This window comes from Delphinus delphis, chromosome 8, assembly GCF_949987515.2.
Source record: "Delphinus delphis chromosome 8, mDelDel1.2, whole genome shotgun sequence".
Lineage (NCBI taxonomy): Eukaryota > Metazoa > Chordata > Mammalia > Artiodactyla > Delphinidae > Delphinus > Delphinus delphis.
This window is the reverse complement of record NC_082690.1, coordinates 103,422,852-103,449,304: the sequence shown is the minus strand read 5'-3', so window position 1 is coordinate 103,449,304 and position 26,453 is coordinate 103,422,852. Positions and strand designations below refer to the sequence as shown.

At 51.8% G+C, this 26,453-nt stretch overlaps 2 protein-coding genes across 4 annotated transcripts; both read right to left on the bottom strand.

Moving 5' to 3' along the window:
- Positions 1–3,530: 3,530 nt before the first annotated feature.
- On the bottom strand, positions 3,531–6,485 carry TIGD3 (tigger transposable element derived 3). Its single transcript, XM_060017507.1, has 2 exons — positions 6,312–6,485; positions 3,531–5,370 (listed from the first exon to the last, which is right to left on the bottom strand). Exon 2 carries the CDS (start codon positions 5,352–5,354, stop codon positions 3,939–3,941), a length of 1,416 nt encoding a protein of 471 aa, XP_059873490.1. The 5' UTR covers positions 5,355–5,370; positions 6,312–6,485; the 3' UTR covers positions 3,531–3,938.
- A 2,208-nt stretch (positions 6,486–8,693) lies between these two features.
- On the bottom strand, positions 8,694–22,198 carry DPF2 (double PHD fingers 2). 3 transcript variants are annotated; one of them, XM_060019228.1, is made up of 12 exons: positions 22,084–22,198; positions 17,375–17,535; positions 16,889–16,996; positions 16,405–16,568; positions 15,464–15,556; positions 15,206–15,284; positions 14,658–14,699; positions 13,501–13,638; positions 13,245–13,373; positions 12,982–13,094; positions 12,025–12,106; positions 8,694–9,993 (listed from the first exon to the last, which is right to left on the bottom strand). In XM_060019228.1, exons 1-12 carry the CDS (start codon positions 22,113–22,115, stop codon positions 9,917–9,919), a joined length of 1,218 nt encoding a protein of 405 aa, XP_059875211.1. In that variant the 5' UTR covers positions 22,116–22,198; the 3' UTR covers positions 8,694–9,916. The 3 variants fall into 3 exon arrangements, with proteins under 3 accessions (XP_059875211.1, XP_059875213.1, XP_059875214.1); XM_060019230.1 differs by lacking the exon at positions 14,658–14,699 and adding an exon at positions 21,168–21,236 and having other exon boundaries at positions 22,084–22,173; XM_060019231.1 differs by lacking the exon at positions 14,658–14,699.
- Between the last annotated feature and the right edge of the window lie 4,255 nt (positions 22,199–26,453).

Sequence of the window (26,453 nt, the reverse complement as noted above, 5' to 3'; positions counted from 1 at the left end):
CTGCCCTGGAGCCTTGAATGCCTTCTGAACATAGAAAATTTAAATCAACTGAAATAATGCACATAATTTCTTTGTCCCCCATTTTGCATGTGGCAAAACCTGCAAAATTGGATAGGACTGCCTGACCTTGATTAAAAAAATTAGGTCTGTTGGGAGTAGCCGAAGTCCTCTTCGCCTTCTCTGGCTCCTTACACCTTATGCCCAGTGCGTGAGGAAGTCCCACCAACCACAGTAGCTTCCTAACTTACTTGGTTTTCCGGTTTCTACTTTTGCTCCCTACCTTGCCATGTATTCTTCATGCAGCAACTGGAATTAGTTTTTTTCAAACGTAAAACATATCATGTTCCTCCTTTGTCTAAATCTTCCCACTCTCCCCGCCCCCCCGCAAAAAAAGAATCTTCCTGTCTCACTTCCAATGAAATGTAAGTGCTGCCAGCTCAGAGGCCCCTGCCCACTTCTCTGCCCTCCTCCTCTGCTTGGCCTTCTCTCATTTTCTGTTTCTTAAACCTGTCAAGCGGTTTCTAACCTTAGATATTTGTACCTGCTGTTCCCTTTGCAGAGAACACTCTTCCTTTGGAAGAATGGGTGTTCCCTTCTTATCAGTCACTATTCCCCCCAACATTTCCCTGACTCCCCTCTCCCAGTCACTCTCTAGGACATGGTTGTTTTATTTTCATCTTGGCACTTATTGCTGTCCAAAATCACCGTGTTTATTTCTTTACTTGTCTTTTCTTTATCCCCTCTACCAGAAAGGAAGGGTTTAGTGAGGAGGATCCTCTCTGTCTTGTTCAGCACTAGCTTCAGGTCCCAGAACAGGACCTGCTCCACAAGCAAAGCGTTCAGTAAATACGGCTTGAATGAGCCCATGGCGCCACCCACCAAAAGTTAAGTACGATACACGATATCAATGCAAGAAAAGAAGAGATGACTGGTGGCTTTTTCTTTATGGCCGCGCTGCATGGCTTGCGGGATCTTAGTTCCCTGATCAGTGATCGAACCTGGGGCCCAGGCTGTGAGAGCGCCGAGTCCTAACCATTGGACTGCCAGGGAATTCCCTCTTTTTGGGGGACTGGTGGCTTTAAAAAACAAGCTGTAGGGCTTCCCTGGTAGTGCAGTGGTTGGGAGTCCGCCTGCTGATGCAGGGGGCGCGGGTTCATGCCCTGGTCCGGGAGGGTCCCACGTGCCGCGGAGTGGCTGGGCCCATGAGCCATGGCCGCTGAGCCTGCGCGTCACGAGCCTGTGCTCCGCGACGGGAGAGGTCACAGCAGTGAGAGGCCCGCGTACCGCAAAAAAAAAAAAAAAATCAAAAAAAAAAAACCAAAAACAAGCTCTGGAAAGAAGTCAGCAAGAAAACCCTGTGCTCTATCCCGCTCCTCCAACAGGAATACGACTCACCTGAGAACAGATTGCTTATCTGCCCCTCGGTTGCTTTGGTCAGGCCTTTAGAGATCATGTAACTTTTGGCTTCAACATTTAAAAAGAGATATGTCAGAACTGGAATGACTTCAGAAAAAGGACAATTTCAATGAATACAGGTGGGACTTCCCTGATGGTCCAGTGGTTAAGAATCTGCCTTCCAATGCAGGGGATGCAGGTCTGAGCCCTGGTCGGGGAACTAAGATCCCACAGCCCTCGGGGCAACTAAGCCCACACACTGCAACTACTGAGCCTGCGAGCTCTGCAGCCCGTGTGCCACAACTAAAGAAGCCCCCAACGAAGACCCAGCACAGCCACAAAAGAAAGAAAGAAAAAGAATACAGGTAGGAGAGCAGAATCTGTGGGGAAAGGCTGAATTATTCGGGACCTTAGGCAGAAATGGAAAGCCAGCAGGCAGCTTCAGAACTGTTTAAAAGTGAGTGGGCAATGACACACCTTTGTCTCACTGTCGGGCTGCCAGGTGTTGAGGTGGTTAGTGAGGACGATGAACCAACCTGAAAGAACAGTCGGTCTTTATTCACTGAGCGCTACTGTCTGAGAGGCAGAAAGAGGCGCCAGCTCCCCAGGGGTCCGTTTTCCCCAATGCAACAGCACTGGGGAGGGTCAGATGACACGGTCTCCTGCCTCTTTATGGACAGTGGGAGTGGGGTGGGGAGCGGGGGAAGGCAGGGAGAGAAGCGCTGGGAGTGAAAGGTACGACATCAAAGAGGAGGAAGGGTCTCAGCCCACGCCCCCAGTAAGGAGGTGTTGGCGAAGCCCCTAGAGAGCGCCTGAGCTGAGGCCACACAAGGAGGTCCCTGGGCTGGTCTGAGTCCTTGACTGTGATGCTCCCCAGAAAACCACACCGCCCTGTCTTGTGATTCCTGCGGTCGGCGTGAAAGGCCTCATGTAGGATTTCGGCCTGGAGCTGCACTCCAGCAGCCAGGGTCTGTCTGCGTCCAAAGTCCTGGTCCTTTCCAGGTGAGCCGTCCTCTCCCATCCTGCTCCCGTGCGGGATCTGGCTCAGGCCTCCCCATCTGTCACTGGGACCAGTGGGAGTTTCTCTGCCTCTAGGTCTCACGTCTTTGACCCACCCTCCACACCTCAGTGTTCTAGAACCTCACAAATGACCTGTCCCCACCATGAGTGAAACCCTTTGGGGGCGCCCCACCACCAGGCTTGGGGGGCTACAGGTGCCTCCAGCTCTCTGGGCCTCCCCGTGCTCTCTCGGGACGGCTGCCTCCTCGCCTGCCGCCCTTTTGCCAGGACTATGCTTCCCACTCCTCTGTCTGTCTGTCCTTCTGCTGTAGCTCAAAGCTCACCTCCTCCCGAGGCTCCCCAGGGCCACAGCACTGTGCACACGCCTTTATGACGACCCTTAATCACACTCCACTGTCACTGTCTGCAAGGTCCTGCCTGGCGGGGACACCATCTTCGCAACCTTGTCACACAGGAGGCCTTGCTGAAGAGATGTCGTGTAATGATCACATGAATGAAAAGAAAAAATGCATGGCTATTCCAAATCCTCTTTTGGCCACTCGGCTTGCAGGATCTTAGTTCTGTGACCAGGGAGCGAACCCAAGCCTCGCCCTCTCAGCAGTGAGAGTGCAGAGTCCTAACCACTGGACCACCAAGGAATTCCCCTGGCTCCTTTTTGTTCCCCTAGAATGTCCCTAGCTTGTCCCCTTCTTTCTCAGACACCACCCCTACCATGGCAATCTGAGAGAGAAATCAGAGCAGCAGAATGTCCTGGGCAATACTTGGGATCTGCCTGTTTGCCCATGAGGAGTCCCCACGTCCTGGGAGTCCCTCCTGCCAGGAGAGGCTCACTGCTGGTCATCCGCACACAGCTCGACAGCCGCGTTGCAGCGACCCCCAGCAATCAATTTAAAAATCTGAGGTGGGGCTTCCCTGGTGGCGCAGTGGTTGAAAGTCCGCCTGCCGATGCAGGGGACACGGGTTCGTGCCCCGGTCCGGGAGGATCCCACATGCCGCGGAGCGGCTGGGCCCGTGAGCCATGGCCGCTGAGCCTGCGCGTCCGGAGCCTGTGCTCCGCAACGGGAGAGGCCACAACAGTGAGAGGCCCGCGTACCGCAAAAAAAAAAAAAAAAAAAAAAAAATCTGAGGTGAACGTTTTCACCCTTCTCCCGTGAAAATAACACCCTGGCCTCTTTTCTGATTAAAAACTTTATTTCCAGAAGCAGAACTGTTTTTAACGCAGAATTCAAGGGATCGGCCTGTCTGTAAAGCCCGAATTCCACCTTCCCAAGTCCCTGACTCCACAGCGGTTCAGAAACCATGCAGCCTAGCTTCCCTCCCTGACACCCCATCTTTAGACCCTCTTCTCAGGGCTTGGAGAACTTTCGCTCAGAGCTTAGACTTAGTCTCCCAACTTGTCTCCCTTCAACGCTTTTCACAAAAGCTCCATTTCCACGGGAAAGAGACCAGCCCCCAATCTGCCTTCTGAGCGAGGGCGTTTCCATGGGAAACAGGAGAGGAGGGGCTCCGGCTGGAAGGGCCCTTCACAGGCAGCAGAGTCGCTCCACCTCCTCCTCACAGGCGTAGAAATTTGCAAACAGCTCAGGGCCGCTGCCCTTGCACTCAATCCACCTCCTCAACGTGCCCAGAGCCCGGAGGGCGTCGGCTTTGGTGGGCAGGGGCTCCAAGACGTCCTCTCCACCCCCACCCTGGTCTTCGGTGCCCACCTCCTCTTTGCACACTCCAGACACAGGCTCCTCACCCTCCAGGTCCACAAAGCGGGAAAACTCCTCGAGGCTCAGCCCACCGGGGACGGGTGGCATCTCCGAGGCTTTGTGCGGGGCCAGGGCCGTTCTGCCTGGAGCCAGCCCTTCCTGAACAAAGCTGCTCACGATGAGCTGGAGAGGCACCTTGGCCCAGGCCGCCGCTGCCATGTGTAGAGCATCCAGCACTGTGATGCCTGCCCCGGCCTCAGCTAGCGACGTACCAGCCCTCTCGCTCTGGACGGCAGCCAGCTTGCCCAACAGACGGCGCCGGTAATGGGCCTTAAAGGCCTGGACCACGGAGCTGGGCAGGGAAGGCGTGGTGCTAGCAGCGGACAGAGGCAAGAGCTTCACGTGGCCGAGCCCGGGCAGGCCTGCCAACTCCTCCACCACTCGGGCAGCCAGCAGCAAGGCTACCTGTCGGCCCTGCCGCCCCATGTCCCGATCAAACTGTGCCAACCATTCTGACCAGGGGATGGCCAGGTCAGGGTGGTAGGAGGCGGGCAGGGCCTCACTGCTGACCCCAAAGAAGCATCTTGGGGCAGCCTGGAGCCCACTGACCAACACCCGCCGTTTCTCTGTGCCCCTGCTGTTGGCACACAACAGCACCTGTACCCGATCACACACACCCACTCTGCCGGGCACTGCCCGATACAGCAAGGGCACTTCAGCACACCCAAAAATGTCCTCTGGGGAGAAATCTTTAAGAGAAAGAGGCAGCTGGGCCTGGGGCGTGGGAGCTGGGGGAGGCAGCTCAGGGGTGAACGGAGACACCACTACATGGCGGGCCCCGAAGCCCACGTTGTTTCGGCGTTTCCAGCGGACCAGCCAGCCAATGCTGGGCACAAAGTCCTGGCCCATGATGTCGGCCAGCTCCTTGGCTTTGTGGAGCAGCATGGGCCCCGTCACCTCCCAGGCCTTGGCCTGGGCAATGTGGTACCAGCAGAGCAGAGCCTCATCGATCCCGCTGTACTTGGACTCCCGCTTGCGCTTGCGCTCCCGGTTGGCCGTGCCACTGCACCAGTCCGCCAGCAGCTTCTCCTTATTCTTGCAGATGCGGGAGATCTGGGGCTGGGAGACCTGGAAGCGCCGGGCCACCTCCGACTGGGACATCTTGGACTCATCCAGGAGTTCCAGCACCTGGATCTTCTCGGCCAGGGACAGGGCGTGAAGCTTCTTCTTGCTGCACAGCTCCATGGTGTCTCCACAGCACCTGTGTGGGGAGGAAACGGCGAGCGGGGGCAACGGTGGAGGCCACTCGTGTTGGGAGAGGAGGTCAGTAAGAAAAGAGACATATGAGGCTGGGAGATAGGCTGGTGTGGGGGAGAGGCCAGGGAAGACTGGACCAGCTGGAAGAGGGTGAGGGTACCCTGAGCAGGAGGTGAGAGGGCTGGGCTGAAAGGAAGGGAAATGGCCAGGCTGAGTGAGCAGTGGGCTGGGCACTGATGGGGAGAAATGACAGAACAGAGCCCAGAGGAAGTGGCCCCCTGGTCAGAGGGAGAAGGGAGTCTGGGCTGGGGTTTGGGGGAGAAGGATGAATAGAGCTGAGGGAACAGCTGCAGAGGCAACAAAGGAGAGTGGATGGGCCAGGACAGGGGGCCTGGGGCTGAGTGGGGCAGGTGTAGGGATAATCAGAGCTGGCGGGAGGAATCCCCGAGAGGGGGAGGGGGTGGGGGGATGATGGCCTAGGCTGGATGTAGATGAAGATGTTCGGGGCAGGGTGGTGGAGTGAATGAACAGAATTGAGGTGACAGGTGTACAGACGACAAAGAGGGACGGATTGGGGGCTGAAGGAGCAAGTCTAATTTGGTGCTGGGTCCTGAGCAGGTAAGGCTGGGCCAGGGTCCTGCCTGGAGGGGGAGTAGGAGCACAAGGCCGAAAGGGCAGGTGCACAGGCGACGAAGGGCCAGAGGGGTTAGGAGGCCGCGGGCAGCGAGAGGGGCGGGGTGTCCTCAGCCGGGAGGGTCGTGGCCAGGGAGGGGTACCACGGCGCGGGGACGAGCGTCCGGGACCCAGGCAGGCCGGGAGTCGGGCTCCGCAACCCGGCCGGCCTCTCCCCACGGTGACCCGGGGTCCGTCGGCAGGGCGGACCCAGTTATCCGCCCGCCGGGCCTCCAGGCCTCCCCGCCTCCCCGCCTCCCGCTCCGCACCCACCTCAGGCGCTCGTCCCGCGGCTCCCGCCCCGGCCCCGGCCCGGCTCCCGAGCCCCTATCCCTGCGGTTACGGGAGAGCAGGGGAGGGACGCGCGGAGCGGACAGAGGGGCTGCGCGGGTGGCGGGCGCGCGCACAGCAGGGCCCCGAGCGCGCCGCCCGCGCCGGGCCCTCTCTCGACAGGGAAGACCGCGGTCCGCAGTTCAGCTCCCACCGCCTCAGCCCCGCCCCGGCCCAGTTAGATTGGCCTTCGGTGGCGTCCATCCCGCCCCTGGCTAAGTCTCATTGGGCATCGCGAAAGTGGCGGGTCGCCGGGTCCCCCGGGGGACGGAGCTTCCAGTGCTAAGGGACGGCGAGGCGGATCCCGGACGCGGCGGGAGTCCTGGAGGCGCCGCCAGCCTTAGGCGTCCCGGCCCTCGGGGCCTGACGAGACTCTGGGCAGCGTGAACGCCGGAGGTCTTCCTAGCCGTGACCCTAGGCAGCTTCCTCATCTGCCAAACAGGTCTAATACCCCTCATTGAGTGTTTTTTTAAAAAATGGAAGGTTTTGAGCTACGCAAAACATGTTACCATGGACAGCACGGGCCTCACGTCTATCAGCCCGGCTACAATAAACTACTTGCTTGGGGCCAGTTCTGGTTTAGGGTGAGAAAAGGCTAATTTTCTTTTTTTTTTTGGCCATGCCACGCAGCATGCGGGATCTTAGTTCCCCAACCAAGGATTGAACCCGTGCCCTGGCATTGGAAGTGTAGAGTCCTAACCACTGGACAGCTAGGGAAGTCCCAAAGACTAATTTTTATTTAGTTTTCTTTTCTTTTTTTTTTTTCCCTCCCATTGTGGAGCACAGGCTCCGGACGCGCAGGCTCAGCGGCCATGGCTCACGGGCCCAGCCGCTCCGCGGCATGTGGGATCTTCCCGGATCGGGTCACGAACCCGTGTCCCCTGCATCGGCAGGCAGACTCTCAACCAGCGCGCCACCAGGGAAGCCCCAAGATTTAATATTATTCCCTTCCTTGGTAGCCTTCAGTTCTTTGCAATCAAATATAGACTTTCTAACCTGGGGTCTAGTGCTCCCCATTCAGATCTAGCCTCCTTTCCTCTCCCTTTACAGCTCTGATTGGAAGCCTGGGGCCACAGATGAGTCTGCTTTCTCATAGGCTTCCCTTCCCATCCCAATCCTGACCCCTCTTCCATCCTTCTGTATGCCATCCTAAATCCACCGCCTGCAAACTTTCCAAATTTCCTCTCACTTATGCCTGTTAGTGTTCTCATCAGCATCCTCATTTCTTACATTTTCCTTTTATCTGTTCTCGCCTTAGACCACTGAACCACCAAGGATCATTTCATTGCTTTCTTCCCTCTGCTCCAGGCCTACTTCCATGTAAAGGCATGAGGATGGGGGCTGTGCTGTCCCTAACAGTTCCCAAACTAGAGCACCCTGCTTACTTAACTGAACACAAGGGCCCAGGCCACACCTTTCAGTAGGAAACAGTGGCTTTCAGACTGTCCCAGAAAACCTTAAAGATACTTCAGGGGGTTCATAACTGATTCAAATCTTTAAAACGGCTGCAGGAAAAGGAAACTCATTTTTGTGCACGTATATATGCCTGGAGGAAGGCTGCAGCGCTGCGCTATGGGCTGAGTTCATGCACACTGCATACAATGAAAGTACGTCAGCCAAGCAAGGCTGAGGTATCTCTCTGCTCATGTTCATTACTCGTGCAGAAAGGTTTCATGTGTTTCACTGTGATGTCATTAATTTTCCTGTCATTATAATCAAGCTTCTGGACCTATTTTTAAGTATCTGAAACCGCCAGGTCAGCCGTTACAAACCTGTCACCACTTGCATATACAAATCCAGCAGAATTTCCTCCAAACCAACAAAAATACAGAAATAAACAGGATTTTAAAGTTATTTTTTAACCCAAATTTTCTATTAATCAAAACTTCATTGTTCTTTATAAAAAAATTGTTATAATCTACATAAGAAATTAAATACCCAATTTTATATCAACTTAATCTATTGAGCTTAAGCAAAAATTTTAATTGGGGGTAAAAGCTATGCTTCAAAACATTTAAAAGCCACTGTCCTGGGCTTCCCTGGTGGCGCAGTGGTTGAGAGTCCGCCTGCCGATGCAGGGGACACGGGTTCATGTCCCGGTCCGGGAAGATCCCACATGCCGCGGAGCGGCTGGGCCCGTGAGCCATGGCCGCTGAGCCTGCGCGTCTGGAGCCTGTGCTCCGCAACGGGAGAGGCCACAACAGTGAGAGGCCCGCGTACCGCAAAAAAAAAAAAAAAAAGCCACTGTCCTAAGGAAGAAAGATTTAGGATGAAGTGGCCTTAACCAGGAAAGGGAGTTTGGAGATAAACAATCCAGCAGAGGGCTCCGTGTACAAATGTTTATTTGTACTAATGCTCAGTACACAGGAACTAAAGAAAGAAAGAAAAATACACCTCAACTCCAAAGTGACAGTGAATTAGGGCCTTCCCACAGCCAAGGGGAAGGACACTCCAGGGTGTCCTGGCATGGACTGTCCCCGCCCCACTACTTAATGTGTCACCAGGCAGAAAACTGAAGAATCAGGGTGCGAAGACCTTACCAGCTGCTAGCGAGTGTGCCAGGGAAGAAAGGGATGTCTATGTGGCTTCCCCACCACCCAGGAGCCAGGATACACAGAGCAGGAGGCAGAGGCTCCCAATTCAGTTAAGGGCAGGAGCTGAATGCCCAGGTCCAGGAAGAACTAAAAGGGGATTTCGGAGGTAGGCTTTTTCATCGAGTTAAAAAACAGGCACATTGTCCAACATCTCCCTGTGGCCCCCAAGCTGCTGGCCTGGCCCCCTAATGCTTCCCCTCTCCCCACAAAACCAAAGGGAATGAGGAGGGGAGGCAGAAGACAGGAAATAACAAGGGTGGGGAATGCTTCAGTCACTAGAGACCAGGGCCTGTGACAGTGAGCCAGGCAAGCACAAGGAACAATCAGGTGAAGCTGCTCCTCCCCCTGGGGTGGAGTGGTGGGAATGGGATAGAGCCAGGAGGGTGACCAAGAGCATCCTGGCTCAGGCAAAGGATCCTGGGTAGCAGGAACAGAGAGCCGCAGAGAGCCACTCTGGGGGAAGGAGGCTGTGAGGCTAAGCAGCACAGAGGGCACCGGAAGCTTCTTGCAAGCTTGCTCAGTTCTCACTCCCAGCTGCTCTGGCAGAGGCCCCAGCCTGGCTCACCTCCAGGGGAAGGGAAAACCCTGGGGACCAGAGTGGAGGCAGAGCTGAGAGAAGTGAGCTGCTCTCCCACTCTTTCTCGGAGGACACGGTTTGAACGCTGTGAATACCAGGGCCGGGGCCCAAGGCAGACAGAGTGAATGCACTTCATGGGGAACAGCGAGGAGCTGGGCCCACAGGTGTGCCTTGGGGCAGTGTGATGCTCCGTTCTCCCTGAGGGCCTGGGGCCAGAGGCGGTCAGAGCTGCCACCTCAGCTTGCTGCTGCCAAAGGCAGGTTGGCACGACCTCCCCGAGGTTCTCTGGACTTGTGAAAGAGATTAGGAAGGGAAGGTGGGTATGAAACACAGGAGAGAAACAGCCCTAGATGTATGGGGGATCGGGGGCGGCCACATCAAGAGGAGTTCTGATTCTGGTAGATGGAAGCTTTCTCCTTCAGCAGGTCCAGACACAAGTGGCAGCTCCAACTTCCTGCAGAGAAGCATAACGGGGTTAGGAGGGGCCCCGCACAATCCTCATCTGCTGTTCTTCTACTCCCCATACCTCACCTCCAGTAGCAGGATTGGCTACAGGCAGGATGGGAGATGTTCTGCAGTAGCAAAGTTTCACAGTTATCCTGAGCAGGGAGGAACTCTAGGTCTTCAAATATCATGAAAAATAATTCTCAATGGAGATATAAGAAATACTCGCCTAGAGGCCTATTTCAGAATATAGATGCCCAGGCCCTCTTGGCCTATTAAATCAGAGTCACTAAAGGGGACCTGGGTAGATATAACTTTTTTAAAGCTTTAAAAAGCTTTAAACTTGTGATTACAGAAGAACCACACTTCATTCTCATGGCCCCAAAGGTTAGAATAAAGATCATGAATAGAGGCTCTAGAGAAACCAATATTGATTCCACATAAGACAGCTTTCTGTGAAGACCACGGAAAGATGAGAAGGGCTCCCCACCATCACTAGGTGCCTGAGAGAGGCTGAGGACCCAATCAGAGGAAAGGGGGCCAACTATGATGACCCAACTTGTTGTGACCCAAGTCTGGTTTCATAGAAAAACAGGAAATAATGTCCCTTATGAGAAAAATAACTAGCTCATACCTTGTTTATTAATATTTGCTATGGTTGGATTCTTCTATGCTTTTTTTTTCTGAGAAAGAAAATGAGCCCTTTATGCCTTGAAGTTATAAGTGTAATTGTGCGTACGTGTATTCGAACATTATTCTGGGGGAAAGAATCCACAGCTTTTATCAGCTCTTCAGAGATATGAGACTCTCAAAAAGGTAAGATCCTTTCTGACCCAAAGGTAAACACGCAGCAGTTGATGAGCTTTCCTGTAAGTAGCCGGAGAGCGCTAACTACTTGAGGCTTTGTGAGCCGCATACAGTCTCAGCCATATCTTTTTTTTAAAAAAAACTCTCTTTAAAAATGTAAAAGTCATTTTTAGCTTGTGAGCTATATACACTAGCTGCAGCTATGTTTGGCCAGAGGGTCACAGTTTGCAAACCCCTGACCTAGAGCCTAGACCATCTGATGGCTCTACGGGGCCCCCCCGCGAGCTGCCTGCAACCCTCCACTACCTCAGTGTCTGACAGCACATCATTAGGAAAGCCTTTCTACAGTTAATGTAGAATTGTGCCTGTGAACTGGTATTTTATGGTTAAAAACCCCCAAAACACACTACTTCTCCTCAAACATGGCATGACAGATGAAACTTATAAACGCGGGATGACAGATGAAAAAGCCGAGTGCTCCCCTGCAGCTGCGGCAGGACCTCAGACTTTGTTAGTGGCCTCCTTCTCTAGGGGGTGACAGCCGTCTGACCTACACTACGAGTCAGCCCACATGACAGTGAGCTACCTTCTCTTGCCTGTAATGCTGGCCCACGTCCTTTGTCACAGTAACAGCTACTAGGCATTTGTGTCCTCCTGAGTAAGCTTCTGAATTTCTATAAAGGAGGGGCCTCGGCACAGACACCTGGCTGGAAGAGGACTTGCGGCGAGGCAGCCACTTTTTGGTGTCACCACTGGTTTTGTCGAAGACCTTCCATAAACCTGAAGCATCGTTAAGCACTGCTGGAGGGCCAGAGTGACCCACTCAGGCTCCAGGTTCAACTGCCTCCCCAACACTGGCAGAAACAAACGCTCACATCTGTCGAGAATGGAGTGCTAAAACTAGTCTCGCGTCAGACAAGCTACGAACTGAGTTTCTTAGACTTGTTGGAGGAAAACAAATCTCTCCTTCTGGTAATTACTCTCTGCTCAGCATCTCTTTTCTCTCAGGCTGTCGATTTTCTGTGTTTGTAAATGTTATCTGGTGATAATGTACAAACATTAAAGCCTCAAAGCTGCAATGCTAGGAACGCACTCTGAACTGAGTGAAGGCAATGTGCCTACTCCCTCATCTGAAAGAATGTATCACTGATACGAGAACTCACTTAACCGTACAGGCGATTTTCCAAGTTACTAATAAAATACTTGTCCTGAGTAAGAGATCAGGGAAACCTACCTTCAGGAGGCTCAGACATAGACGGGGTGAGACAATACATGTGGTAGCCACGATCGCAGTCATCACAGAAGAGCAGCTGGTCCTAGAGAAGGCAAGATGGAAGAGGAAGGGGGGAGGTGAATGACTAATGGGCCTCAGTTGGGCTGCTGAGGACAGGTAGGAAGGAGGGCTTCTGCAGACACGACTGCTAATTCCAGGAGGGGCAGGATAGATGGCAGTAAGAACAGACATGGGACCCTCTGGACAGAAAATCACTGCTGTCCACTTCCACCCAGACAGAGTCACTACTGTCATCCCACCTGGACGCCACCAGCCGCCTAACAGATCTCATGGCCTCCACATTGTTCCCTCCCAATCTGTCCTCCACAGAGCAGCCAGAGTTACCTTTTTAAGACGTAAGACAAACCACATCACTCCTGATTAGACTCTCGGAGCTGATGGCACCCGCCTTCCAGCCTCATCTTTTACCTGCTCTCCCACTGCAGGAGGGCTCCAGCCGGCCACAGGGGCCTCAATCCATCCAGTGTGTCCACCTTTAGGCCTTTTTGCTGGCTACTCTTTCCTGGGAATACTCTCTCCCCAAATCTTGAACTGTTTCCTTTGTATCACCCAAACCTCAACACCAACACCACCTCCTCAGAAAAGGCGTCTCTATCTGAATCAGTTATCTAGTTACTCTCTGCCACATTACTGCTTTCACTTTCTTCATGGAAGAGCATAAAAACGTCACCCACTTCCTTGCTTATTGCTTGTTCCCGCAAGAACGTAAACCCCATGAAAGCAGGGACCTTGTTTGCCTTTAGCGTGCTTATTGCCTAAAACAGTGTCTGACACCAAGTCGGTACTCAGTGAACACCTGCCCAACGAATCAAAGTTCCCACGGGTGGAAAGTACAGTAGAAGCTGAGCAGAAGCGTGCTGGGGGCGGGGGTGGGACGGGACGGGACGACACACGCACATCGTTCTCGGAGGTGCCACAGATGTTGCAGCACTTGCACTCGATGCACTGCCAGCGGTAGGTCTTCACGGCTGCCATCATCACGGGGGTGAACTGGAGGCAGGACGGATGCCCTGTGGGGGGAGCGAGTGAAACAGGCAGCCGGAGGTCGGGGAGAAGCGAGGTGACCTGGGTGACTGTGACAGCCGCTGGATGCCGGCAAGCCACGAGCCCCTCGGGGACTGGGTGCCGCTAGGGCTGCCCTGGCCCTGGGTTGGAGGTACCTGAGCGGCCACAGTCAGAACAGGACACCAGCTCCTCGGGCTGTCCTGTCTTCTTGTTGATCTTGGAGTCCCCCAGGCAGAAGTCACAGTAGTTGTTGGGCAGGGCCAATCCATCGGGACCCTTCTTGGCTACAGGGAGAAAGGGAAGAACTTTCATGATACCCATGTGGGCCTCTGGGTCTCTCAACATCCCTGCAGGGAGGGCTTTTCATAACCAGGCCAACGCCTGTTTGCCCCGCCTCTGACAGCAGCTTACATTTCTGCTCCTCGGACCTCTGGGAGACCGGCGTGGGTGGCTGCGAGTCTTCCTTGTCCTCGCCCTCCTCCTCAGCCAGGTGGGAGTGGGCGTAGTGGTAACTGAGGCCTGGTCGGTTCTTGTAACGTTTTCCACAAACTAAGCGCAGAGAAGATTGCAGAGAAGGGTGTCAGGATCCCAGAGTGCCACATCCCTGCCCCTCTAAGCTGTGGGCTCCACCTGAGGCAGAGGTAATCACCCCCATCAGCTCTGCTCAGGGACAGGCCTTTAGTGACAGCCGCCTCCCCGTGGCCAGGAACATCAGGCCTGGGGCTCTCCAGCTTCCATGGCTCTTCTCCCTACTAAACTCCAGCCCACGGCCACCTCTACTCCTCCACGTAGGCTGTCTGGGAGGCTGAGCCCTTGCCCCATCACCGCCTGCCCTGGGAATAGTCTGGGGAGCTCCAGGTCAGGAGGGAGAGGAAATTTCTATAGTCTTGCAATATGGCAGGAAGGAAGAAAGGTAGCAGAGACTCCAAACTTTTTTACCTCTCAGTAAATGAAGGAGCCTTACGCTACTCCATATATAACATAGCCCATCTCTGCCCAAATAAAGGAGCTAGGGGGTGGATCTCTTGGGGATAACCTACCAACTGAGTCTGCTGGGGTAGCTGTCTCCCAAAGAAACTCAAAGACACTCCCACATCAGTGCCCTGCCCGACCCCCCACCCCCCAACCAGCAAGGAAAGCAGATCCCCACGAGGCATCTCGCAGTTCTGAGCAGTGATACCAAGAAGAGCAGGGGGCAGCAGGAAAGGAACAGGGAAGGGATGGGAGGAGGGGGTGGCGGGATGGTGGGGAACGTTAGCTGACCACTATGTGTCTGTTTTGGGGAAGGGGGAGCAGAGGGATCTGTTTGTAACGGGTTCCTTATAATGCTTCTGAAGCCACCCCATGCAGTGGGCCCGAGCAGCCCTAGGAGCAACTCTGTGGGAGACAAGCAGTGGTAAAGGCAGCTTCCAGGACCGTGAGGAGCGGAGCACACAGAAGGCCCATTGCTCCTGTCCCCATGCCATTCCAGAGACTTTACGACTAGCATCACAGATGATAAGGCAGGAACAAGGGAGGAGGGAAAAAGGGATAGGAAAACCAAAAGTCTGAAAAGTTGAGAGAGCTACCTCTCTGGGGCGCTTTCGAGGTATGCTTTTGTTTGAAACTATCTGAAAGACAGAAAGAAAAGTCATGAGAAGAAGGCCTTGATACACTTGAGACAGGTGCGGCAGCAGCAGGAAAGCGGAGCAAACGAGAGAGAAACCCCAGCGGTGATGGTGCTCCCAGGGTGGAGGGACAGAAGTGGGCAAGAGAGAGAAAAGGGGGAGAGAGCACAGACATTGAAAAAGTCAGTGTTGGACTCCTGGGGCCCTGACTTGACTGGGGCCAGCAGACCTGGATGCCACCTATTTGAGGCCAACCCTGCCTGCTGTGTGTGCCCCTCACGGGTACCCCCACCCCGAGGACGGCAATCTCCCCCAGAGCATGCAGGGCTCACCCACCGTGTAGCGGAGGCCAGGGCCTCTCAGGGATCTCAGAGGGAACCAGGCAGCAGGCAGGACAAGAGTCCAGGCTTGTTTTACCACTTTGAACAAGGACACAACCTCCCCTCCTCTCATCTCCTGAGGAGCTGGGTCCAAGGCAAGGACTACCCACCCACTCGTGAGGCACTCACTGTCACAGGCATAGGGTTTATCTCGATCCTCCAGGATGGAAGCGTCCAGCTTCTTACGGGCACTGCCCACACCTTTACCCTGTGAAGAAGAGCAAAAAAAAGCCCTTAATAAGGTGTCTAGGCCTGAGGAGTTAGACTCTCCCGGAAGCTGGCTGCTCATCTCACTCAAGAGGGAAAATGGCAACAACGAGCAATAAAACAGTGGGACTCTGCAGGCTACCTGAGCCCCCAGGCTGCAGGCAGCACTCGGCCCCTCACCTTGGACTTCCCCTTGCCCCGACGCTTGGGAGTGTCTTCTTCATAGTCCTCATCATCGAGGTCATCCAGGAAGTCATCCGGTTCTAGGATCCGCTGAGTGGACAGGAAGATTAGGATGGGCAGAAATAAGGAACATCCAAAAGCTCCCCCATGATGGGACTGGCCGAGGCCGCCCAGAACCTCCTCTGTGACCTGGCCCCTCCGCTCCAGCCTCACTCCTCACTGCTGTTCTTTCAGTGCTTTGGGCTCTCCTTCCTCTGCGCCTCTCTTCATGTTGCTCCCCTAGCCTGGAATGCCTTTCCCATCAACTCCAAGTGGCTAAATCAAACCCCATGTTTTCATAAAACTTTCCCTGATACCCCAAGTAGCTGTGGCCTCTCCTGCCTCCGATCTGCCACCTTAGGTGCGTGTTAGTGGTGGTTCCCTTCCGACACCTCACTTCCCAGATTTAAATTAGAGCCTTCCTGCTTACTTGGGTGGCCTGGTGGGAAGTTTTTTTTTTTTTCCCACTGATCTGCTGCAGTCTCCCTATATGTGAAATGGTCAACAATACCTATTTCATAAGGTTGTAGAGACTGGAGAAGATGATGGAAAAGCACTTAGCACAGTGCCTGGCATATTTTTAGCTCTTATTATTTTTATGTACAGTTTTATCTTCCTTGTTGGCAGAGACCAGGTCTGCATCCCCCATGTAACCCCAGGCACCAAAAAACTTTGGTGGCAACAGAAGATGAACGAGAGTCTGTAGTTAGAAGGAAAGGAGCAAGAAAGACTGGAAGGTAACAATGAAGTTCTCATTACGGAATGGAGCAGGAACAGAAGTCCAGGTGGCTGCCTCCAGCCCCACAGCTTCTACTTCTATTCTGATTACTGGGTGGCCTCTGATGAAGAGGAGACTGATTTCCATCAAAGTTCCCTTAACCACAGTGTTAATCTTGTACCTTCCGTGCTCGACTGTTCGTCACAGGAAACTCGCCCAGGCTGTCATCATCAACTCGGGGATCCGGGGCGCCTCGCTTCTCCAGCGGGTCGGTGCGCAACAGAGCCTCTAAACTACTGCCGTCCTGAGAGATCAGCCCCTCCTTCTTCAGGGTCTGGTCTGTGTCTGCAGGCAAGGCCAGGAGGAGGCGAGGCTCAGAAGGGCGGAAAGCAGACCTCTCTGGGTGTATACATTGCTAGATCAGCCACTAGCCAGTCACTGTCTTCTGGTCTCTGGCTGAACCAAGACACCGTGGTTCACTTGGCACCATAACTTATCTGTTTACCTGTCTCTTCTATTCGACTGAGTTCTTTACAGAAGGAATCACATCTCATTCATTTTAGCGTCTTTAGGATCTAGCATTGGGCCTGGTACGTAACAGGTGATTGGCAGGCCTCCTACTACACAGCAGGCTACGCCCCTGCTCAGGGAGGAGTGTGCTTTACCTGGTTTAATAGTTGGGAAAGAAAGTCTTGGATCCTCAGGAGGGTGGGCTCGCCGCTTTTTCCGCCAGCGCCGGGCAGGGTAGGAGTACAGCTGCCCAGAGGCCAATCCTGTGGAAGGGAAAAAGAGAGAGAAGTCAAGACCTAACCCTAGAAAATAATACCAAACACTTTCTGCATGAGTAGGCCCTGACTGAGTTCCAGAGCAAGGGAGGAATATGGACAGTGAGGGCCTGGGGACGGGGTGCGGATAAGAAAAGCAGATGTAAGCTCAGAGGCCTTGGCTAACACATAGCTCTCCAAGAGCCCAACAAGAGCCTCAGCAGTGCAGCCTGCAGAAAACAAAGATGCTTCATCCTCCCTGGGCTTCTAATCATGGGAAGACTATAGTCATCCACGGGTGGAAAGCAGTAAGGAAAACCCTTTCAGCTGCTCATCACCTAAGATGAGGACGCTTCTTCCTCCTTGTGCTCCTGAGTGGACCCTCACCTGGACCCCGGTGTCGCTTTTCCATCCAGATATAACAGTTGCTCTGTGCTACTCCGGTCTGTGAGTCCAAGAAAGGCAGGCGCACGCTGCGCTCAGCACAGAGGCGGGCGTTGTAATTGTGGCACTGCTCCATTGCATCTTTGTAATACTGCTCCCCAAGGCTGCAGGAAAGACAAAGATCAGGTGTGTGTGTGCGTGTGTGTGTGTGTGTGCGCGCGTGTGTGTGTGTGCGTGTGTGTGTGTGCGTGCGTGCGTGTGTGTGTGTGTGTGTGGGGCTGGTGCTGAGCTATCCCTTTCACTTGCCATCTGCTTCTCTAGAAGGCTCAAGGGACTTGGAGAGTGTCACTCTGCTTTCATTTGCTACCATTTCTGCCTCACGGGACACCAAGCCCCTTTACTAAGTCATTATGAGGAAAGGTACTTTACAAATAAATTACCGTCAGGAACACAGGATTTCATCATGTGTCTAAGCGGACCTTAGTCTAACCCACAAAGAGGGGAAGAAAATAATGTTCATTCTGTGCCTCTCAAGAGTATAACCCTGTGCTAGCCAAGATGCTATTTCTCTTAACCCTCAGGATTCTGAGAAGCAGAGGTCAGCTCCTTTTTACAAATGAGAAAAGAATTCAAAAAGATCTGGGAGACTTATGGAATTATATTTAGCAAACTCTATACTAACTCTATCTATACCAACTATCTATACAATGAAATTCTACTTAGCCATAAAAAAAAAAAAAGGAAACTCTTCATGTACTAACATTAAACAATCTCCAAGACGACTAGAAAAAAAAAGGTACAGGGCTGAGCAGTGTTATAGGATGCCACCATTTATGTAGCCAATTGGTGGAAAAGAAACTGCAGGCCTCCAAGGAGAAAAACCAGGTGACTAGGGGACTTTCTCCTATGTGCCATTTTATATCTTCTTAACTTTAAACTAGGTGTTTAGCCAACTAATTCTATATACTAATTTTACAATAAATGGAAAACATCAGAAAATACTTGGACACTCTCGAAGCCTACTTTCTACTGAGTACCATTACACTGATATAAAACCTGTTTGCTCAAAGGCCTATCCTAGGACATTCTCCATTCTCACACCATCAAATTTTTTAGGAAAGAAACTTCTTGGACTCAAAAGATTCAATTTGAAATCTGATTTTTTAAAGTGCTTTAAAAAGCTGCAAAACTGCACAGTGCCAGGAGTTATCTGGTTCTAAGAAGCATGTATGGGCTTCCCTGGTAGTGCAGTGGTTAAGAATCCACCGGCCAATGCAGGGGACACGGGTTTGATCCCTGGTCCTGGAAGATCCCACATGCCACAGAGCAACTAAGCCTGTGCGCCACAACTACCAAGCCTGCGCTCTAGAGCCCGCGAGCCACAACTACTGAAGCCCGCGTGCCACAACTACTGAAGCCCGTGCACCTAGAGCCTGTGCTCTGCAACAAGAGAAACCACTGCAATGAGAAGCCCGCACACTGCAACAAAGAGTAGCCCCGGCTCACCACAACTAGAGAAAGCCCACGCACAGCAACGAAGATCCAATGCAGCCAAAAATAAAAGTAAATAAATTAAGAAGCATGTATATAGAACCAATCTTGTTCTCATGCTTCAGGGTTTAACAAGTACTTTAGTATGGGAACTTTAACTATATTCACATTTATATATCCAATCAATCTCAAAATAAACAAAATGAGGGCAGAGATGATTTCTTTCCCACAATATCCTCAGTACCCACGATGGTGTCTGAAGCATCTTGACTAAGGATTAAAAAGACCTGGCTTGGCTTCAAGTCACCACATAAATGTGGACATTTAATCAACCTACATGGACCTCAGGTTCCTATGCTATTGATTGGGGAGGCTGAACTAGATAAGCTCTGACATATTCTACGAGAGGGAGACTCCTAGCAAAAGAAGCTGAACCGAGGTCTTCTGTTGTTTATGTCCATAACTCAAGCTACAGCAACAAACCCTTCTCTGGAATCTGAGGGGGGCTTTCACTGGGCAGCCACAATAGACCACTTAGGCACAGCTTAGCACATTCCCAGCAGCTGAAAAAGACACACACTGCACACACATCTTGTGACACCACAAGACAGCCTGGCTTGATTCAACACGCCGTACTGACCGTAATTTGAGGTAGGCATGAATCCTGTATTGGACAGTAGAGCGAAGGGAACAGGTTCATATTTGCTCGCCTTTAGGAGGCAGCCATGTCCTCACTAAACAGAGGAAAACTGGATAAACAAGGCTGAGTGCAGCAGCTCCTTTGTTTCCACTGATGAGAATTGACACTGACACTGTAAGTCAAATGGAAGGAAGGGCTAGACAGGCTGAGAGCTGCAAAGTCAGAAGAAGGAAGCTGGAAACAGCTGGGGGGGATGGATGAGAGATGTTCTATCAGAGCTCTTGAGAGTTAAGTGGGATTTCGGAAGGTGGGGCAAACTGTCTCATGAGTAAGAGAGCTGAGAATGAAACACCAGTTGGAGGAAGAGAGGATCTGACGAGCAAGAGAGAATGAGAGAGATCTCTTAAGAATCTAAGGCTCCTATTTCAAGAAATTTCAAGGTAACATCATTCTCCAGATCTCGTTACCTAACTCAGAGGATTTCAAAACCAGTCAGCAAACATAGCTATTTTACACCATTATTTTGCCCTAGTAAGACCCCTTAAAGATCGTTTCAATTCTGACACCACGTTTGGGAGGGACATAAAATTTATAAACAGGGAAATTCTTCTCCCAGAACAAAATGCAAGTCAGAAAAGATGAGCTAGTAGTCCTGACCTCGATGTATAACCTCAGCTGTCAGAAGACTAGGCACACCATGGTCAAGAGAAGCGCCAGAAAAGCACCTCTTTCCAGGATGAGAATATGGTACAGGAAGCCGGCAAGTCCCTTCTTAAAGGGCAAGTTCTGTAGGGAAATGTATTCACTGTGGTCCACAGCTCTCTACAGCTAGAACTGAGGAGGAGAAAGTTGGTTTCTCATTACTGGTATTCAGGAACCAGTGGCTGGTGACCCTCCCGATCGCTACAGTTCTTTAAAGAGAAATAAGTCATGCTCTACTTAAATGGCCAAACCCTCATTTCTAACATCACACAAAAGGGCTGCTACCCCTATTTCCCCGATGAAAGTCTTCCAACATAAAGAATCTCACTACGTATAACGCTTAAACCTAGGCTAGTCTGACATTCCCCCAGTACAGTAAGGTTTCCAAAGTAGAAGCTTAGATTCTTTTTCGAGAAGCATGAAACCTGTGTAAAACCTCCCCTTACGATGGGACAGGGGGAGTCAACAAAGAGAAAGGGAGGGAAACAAAGAAAGAACATCTGAGTCAGGAAGGATAACTATATAAGGATCAACAGCATCATTCCTAAATTGAGGGAAATGTCAGCTTGAAGAGAGAGCTGGGGAAACTGGAGTGGGCAGATCAGAGAGAAAGATAATAGCGTTGGGAGGAGGGGTGGCTGAAAGAGGCAGCAGGATGGAGCTGAAAGCAAGTTAAAAAAAAACAACAACAACCCACAAGAGGAGAAGGAGAAGGCACTTAGCTTAATGGAAGTGGGAAAGCATTCTCAAAGAAAAGGCTCCAGGCAGGGGGAGGGAGAGAAGCAAATGTACCCTTAAAAAGGGCTCTTGGGAAGAGTGGGGCTCAGCCCACCGCAAAGACAGATGAGAAGCTGAGTCCTTTAGAAGAGTTCCCAAACCTTTACCTTGTCATTCAGTCAAAATCCAAAACTAGACACCCAGACAGCTCTCAATTTTCCTACCTCTGCAGCCAGCCAAACTTACCCATCAAAGGAGCTTGCTGTATTCGCCCACGGGGGGCATGAACCCATTGCAAAATTCATTCAGATTCTTCTGCAGGGAGGAGTCTGGGTTACATCAAGTCCCAAGGCATCTTTAACTCACAGCTAACAGGCCATTCTCCATTTACCCAACAACCATTAACTTTAACCTTGCTCGAAATCTGCCTAGCCCAACAGTACTGCACAGCGAAGACGGACGGCCTAGATGCCCCTCTGGGCGGCAGGGCGGCCTGGACCGCGTCCGTCCAATGCCCGCTTTTGGATGGCTGGGATTGGGCGGCGCAAAGGCCCTATTCCCTGAAGTTCTTTCCCTCTGTATCTGCTCCTCAACAAATTCTTCCCAAGAATATTTTTGGTCTCGGGTACCTGATACTCAAGGACCACCCGCCGCCCCCTCCGCCACCCGGAACATCACGGGGCTGTTTAGAATAAAACAGCCCAGAGTGCTTAACAGCGCCAGGGCTGCCGAGCCCGCTCCTCCAGGGCCGGTTGCGTGCAGCCGATGAGAAGGGGTCGGCGGCCGGGCCACTCCCGGGTCCGCCCTCTGCCCGGCTCCCCCGGACTGAGACGTCTCGGGAGCGAACGCGGGACCGTCTCTCGTACGCAACAAGGGCGCCATACTCTGGAAACCCTCAGCATGAAGGCAGCGCCCAGACCGCATAGCCCCACAGGGAGGCTGCCCGTTAGGGGCTCCTGTGGGCCACCCTCAGGGCCTCCACAAGTTTCCAAAGAAGCGCAACGTCTTCTCTGGAGTCTCCTGTTGCCCTCCCCACTAGGAGTCGCAACAATGCCTTCCCGGGCACGTCCTTCTCTCCGCCTCGTCCCTTCCCATGCCGCCCCCTGCTCCCAGGCCCCTTACAAGACCTCCCGGCCTAGGAGAGATCGAAACGACCACTCACAGCTTCACTACATTTTCCACCACAGCCGCCATCTTCCCGGCTCCTCTCCCTCAGGCCTAGAGGCCCGAAGCCCGCAGCGCGCAGGCGCTGAGGCCGCACGGGGAACCAGTTTCCTCGTCCTTCTGCGCAGGCGCCGCCCGTGCGCGCGCGCCCGAGAGCGAGCGACGGAGTACGAGATACTTGCGGTTCTCCTGGGCCATGGAGACGAGGGACGAATGCGCAGGCGCGACGGAGACGGGCGCGCGTCCCGAGACTCCGGCTCCAGTTCTCCCTCTTCCACCTGGTGGAGTGGGAGGAGAGAGAGAGAGTCTGGGCCCGTCCAAAAATGAGAAGGTGAGAGGTTGGGGAGAACTGGCAGGCACAGAGGTGGCCTAGATAGAGTTCATGCGTCCTGCTACCTCGCCGACCTTTCTTTAACCTCATGGTTAACCCTTTACCCTCACTTACAGGCCAGGGGTTGGTGGGTACTCGAAGGTAAGAGGAGCGAACAGTCCACTTGGGCTGCCAAACATGTGCCCATTTTAGGGAGGGCGAAGTTAACTCCCAGAACCTGGCAGATCTTTGACCTGAATATTGGGGGTCTGACAGAAGTTCCCCCACCTTCCTGCCACCATATCAAGCCACCAACTTAATTGATGCCCGCCTCTTCTCCCTTGCTTCCTACTCCCAAGCTCGTAACCTCCATGAAGAACTTCCCTCCTGCAACTATCTTCTGTACCATTCATTTCTCCTTCACTATTGAATCACGCAAATTCATCTACAAATACGACTTTGAAAAAAATCAGAGCCCTTCCTTAAGCCCATTCTGCTTTTGATTGTCACCCCATTTCTTTTCACCCTATAAAAACACATATTCTGTTTATACTCCATATCTCTGTTGACTTATTTCCAAGTCTCTTTCTGCCCAGTTTAATGGGGATTTTGTTCCCCCAGTTCATTGAAACATCTTCTAACAAAGACACCACGACCTCCATTTCAACAGATTTAGAGATTTCCTCTCTGTCCTTATCAGCCTATCAACCCCCATGACACCACTGACCATTCCCTTCCTTTTCAAACTCTTCTCCAGGTCTCTGAGACATGCACTCTTCTGGCTGTCCCCCTATCACACTGGCACACCTTCACAAAGAGGCTATCCTATGCTATCACAGAGGCTTACCTTCAGCCTCTTTTGCTGGCTCTCCATCCTCTCTTCCACCTGTAACTGTCAGAGCCCCCAGGGCTTGGTCTTTGGTCCTGGTAATATATCTTATTTCAGCAATTCTAAGATGCACCTATTCCCCGCCCCACCCCCATTTTAATATTTCAGAATCAGGACACATCTTACCATCACTGTGCCTTAAAATCATGTTTGGCAGATGAGAGTTGAATGGTATTTTCATTGCCTACCTTGCACAAACTTGCAGAATAGGCATCAGCGGCTTGGAAGGACACCCAGCAACAATCCTGGTGCACTCTTGTACCCCCAAATGATTGTGGGTATCACAGGTGGCTCCAAAGCAGGAGTCAAAAGTATGCATTACAGCCTGAATGTTTGTGACCCCCAAATGCATATGTTAAAGCCCTACCTCCAGTGTGATAGTATTTGGAGGTGGGGTCTTTGGGAGGTTATTAGATTTAGAGGAGGTCTGAGGGTGGGGCCCTCATGATGGGATTAGTGCCCTAATTAGAAAAGGAATCCAGAAATATCTCTCTCCATGAGGAAAGGCCATGTAAGGACACAGCAAGAAGGCAGACGTCTACAAACCAGGAGGTGGACTTCCACCAAGAATCAAATCTGCTGGCACCTTGATCTTGGACTTACCAGCCTCCAGAACTGAGAAGTTAATGTCTGTTGTCTGTGGTACTTTGTTACAGCAGCCTGAACTGTCTAAGACAGTGTGCGAGCCCTGAAGCTGAGCTCACACATACCCCATGACTGAGCAGTTCTGTCCGTGGATACATATATGGGAAAGCCTGTATGAGAATGCTCACAACAGCATTAATTGTAATAGCCTCAAACTGGAGCATCCCAAATGCCCACAGTGCTAGAGTGGATTAAACAACATTGAAAAGAACAAACTATTGCTACACAACAACACGAATGAATCTCAAAAAACTTAATATTTGAATAAAAGAAACCAATTTTGAAAGAGGACATATCGTATGATTCCATTTATATCAAGTTATGTAAACAGACACACTAACCTATGGGGATAGAATTCAGGAAAGTGGTTCCCTGTGGAAGATAATAACAAGGAGTGGGGGGCACTAGGTGCCTAGTAATGTTCCTTTTCTTCATCTGGGTTACACAGGTTTATTCACTTTGTAAAAATTCATTGACCTACACAAGATTTGTGCACTTCTCTGTAGGTATGTCTCAATAAAAAATTTTAAATAAAAAATATTAGAAATGATAAGTAGGCTAGTTCTCTATTATTGGAAAGGCAGTTTATGAGCGCAGCACCAATGGCTTTTGATTCTTTTGGGATTCTTTTAAGAAATACTCCATCACTGAATAACAGATACTCCCTATGCTCTGAACCAGTGACCGATATATATATACAGTGTTACTCTTACAGACAGGAACCAAGCAGTGGAAGTCGGGGTGCAGCCTCTTGCAAGCTCAACTAATGACTCTTTTGCAAAATGTTTGTTTTCTGTTTCTGCCGCTCAGGGCTCTGGCTGATCTAGAGCCTTTAGGACCCAATGAAGGAATGCTTCCACCAGGGGGCACAAAAATGTTTTCTCTAAATTAGGATCTGAGACTGCCAGTGGGCTATTTTGAGTTCCACCTGCCACTGGGCAAAGTAAAAAGTGGGTACCATTGTTGGCTGGGGTGACTGATTTTAATTCTCTAGGGTAAATGGGATTGCTGTTACCCAGTGGGGGCAGGGAGAAATATAAACAAAACCCAGGGGATCTGCTTAATATTATGTTCAGTGATGGGACTACCCTGACAATCCAGTGGTTAGGACTCGGCGCTTTCACTGTGAGGGCCCGGGTTCGATCCCTGGTAGGGGAACTAGGATCCCGCAAGCTGCGAGACCAAAAAAAAAAAAAAAAAAAAATTACAGTCAGGGAGACAGGCTCCTGATTGGGTAGTTTTCAAAAAATTATTTTCTGGAGCTTCCCTGGTGGCAGAGTGGTTGAGAGTCTGCTTGCTAATGCAGGGAACACGGCTTCGTGCCCCAGTCCAGGAGGATCCCACATGCCGCGGAGCGGCTGGGCCCGTGAGCCATGGCCGCTGAGCCTGCGCATCCGGAGCCTGTGCTCCGCAACGGGAGAGGCCACAACAGTGAGAGGCCCGCGGACCGCAAAAAAAAAAAAAAAAAAATTATTTTCTTTCTTTCTTTATTTTTGGCTGTGTTGGGTATTCGTTGCTGTGTGCGGGCTTTCTCTAGTTGCAGAGAGCGGGGACTACTCTTCGTTGCGGTGTGCGGGCTCTAGGCACGTGGGCTTCAGTAGTTGTGGCTCACGGGCTCAGTAGTTGTGGCTCGGGGGCTGTAGAGCACAGCCTCAGTAGCTGTCGTTCATGGACTTAGTTGCTCTGCAGCATGTGGGATCTTCCCAGACCAGGGCTCAAACCTGTGTCCCTGCATTGGCAGGCGGATTCTTAACCACTGCACCACCAGGGAAGCCCACCTGATTTGGTATTTAATTCCAACCTTCCCACTGAATACAAACTAAAAAAACAGAGGAAGTGAAAAAAAACTTAAAAGCATTGACAAGCTAGTAGTATAGTGACGAATTCCTGAGCTAACATTTAAGAGGTTGAAGCCCAGAGCTGTAAGCCCAGAATTCAAGGCAATTTTTGTCCTGGGGACATTTACTGATCTGGAAGATATAACTGTGAAGCTAAGCTGTTGTTTGGTGGTCTTTGGTGGGGAAGGTCAAAATCAAAACCCAGAGCCTGCCCAAGGTAGAAGTCAGATACCCTACTACCAATACATGCCCACTTTAAGATGGGATCCTAACTTCTGTGGACTAGTAGTCCAGAATCATATTATCCAGGTGGTCCAGGGAAGCTCAAGCCTTGAACTTGGATTAAGTGGACCCATCCTTATAATGCCTCTAGTCACCTAGCAGAAGGAAGCATATTTGGGACCAAGCACTATCCTTTCTGAAAGAATGTACTGTCATCCAAGGCCTCAAATTATTTCTAAAAATACTTTTTCAGATACAATATCCAGCTCTTAGTCAAAGATAATCAAGCACACAAAGAAACAAGAAACCTTGCACAAGAACTGACTGCAGGGCTTCCCTGATAGTGCAGTGGTTAAGAATCTGCCTGCCAACGCAAGGGACACGGGTTTGAACCCCAGTCCAGGAAGATCCCACATGCGGCGGAGCAACTAAACCCATGTGCCACAGCTACTGAGCCTGTGCTC

Coding starts and splice junctions, on each gene's coding strand:
- TIGD3 (XM_060017507.1), bottom strand. CDS start 5,354: ATGGAGCTGTGCAGCAAGAAGAAGCTTCACGCCCTGTCCCTGGCCGAG.
- DPF2 (XM_060019228.1), bottom strand. CDS start 22,115: ATGGCGGCTGTGGTGGAAAATGTAGTGAAGCT. Junction 15,557..16,404: donor CGAACAGTCGAGCACGGAAG/GTACAAGATTAA, acceptor CTGTCCACTCAG/CGGATCCTAGAACCGGATGA. Junction 14,700..15,205: donor TAAACCCTATGCCTGTGACA/GTGAGTGCCTCA, acceptor TCTGTCTTTCAG/ATAGTTTCAAACAAAAGCAT.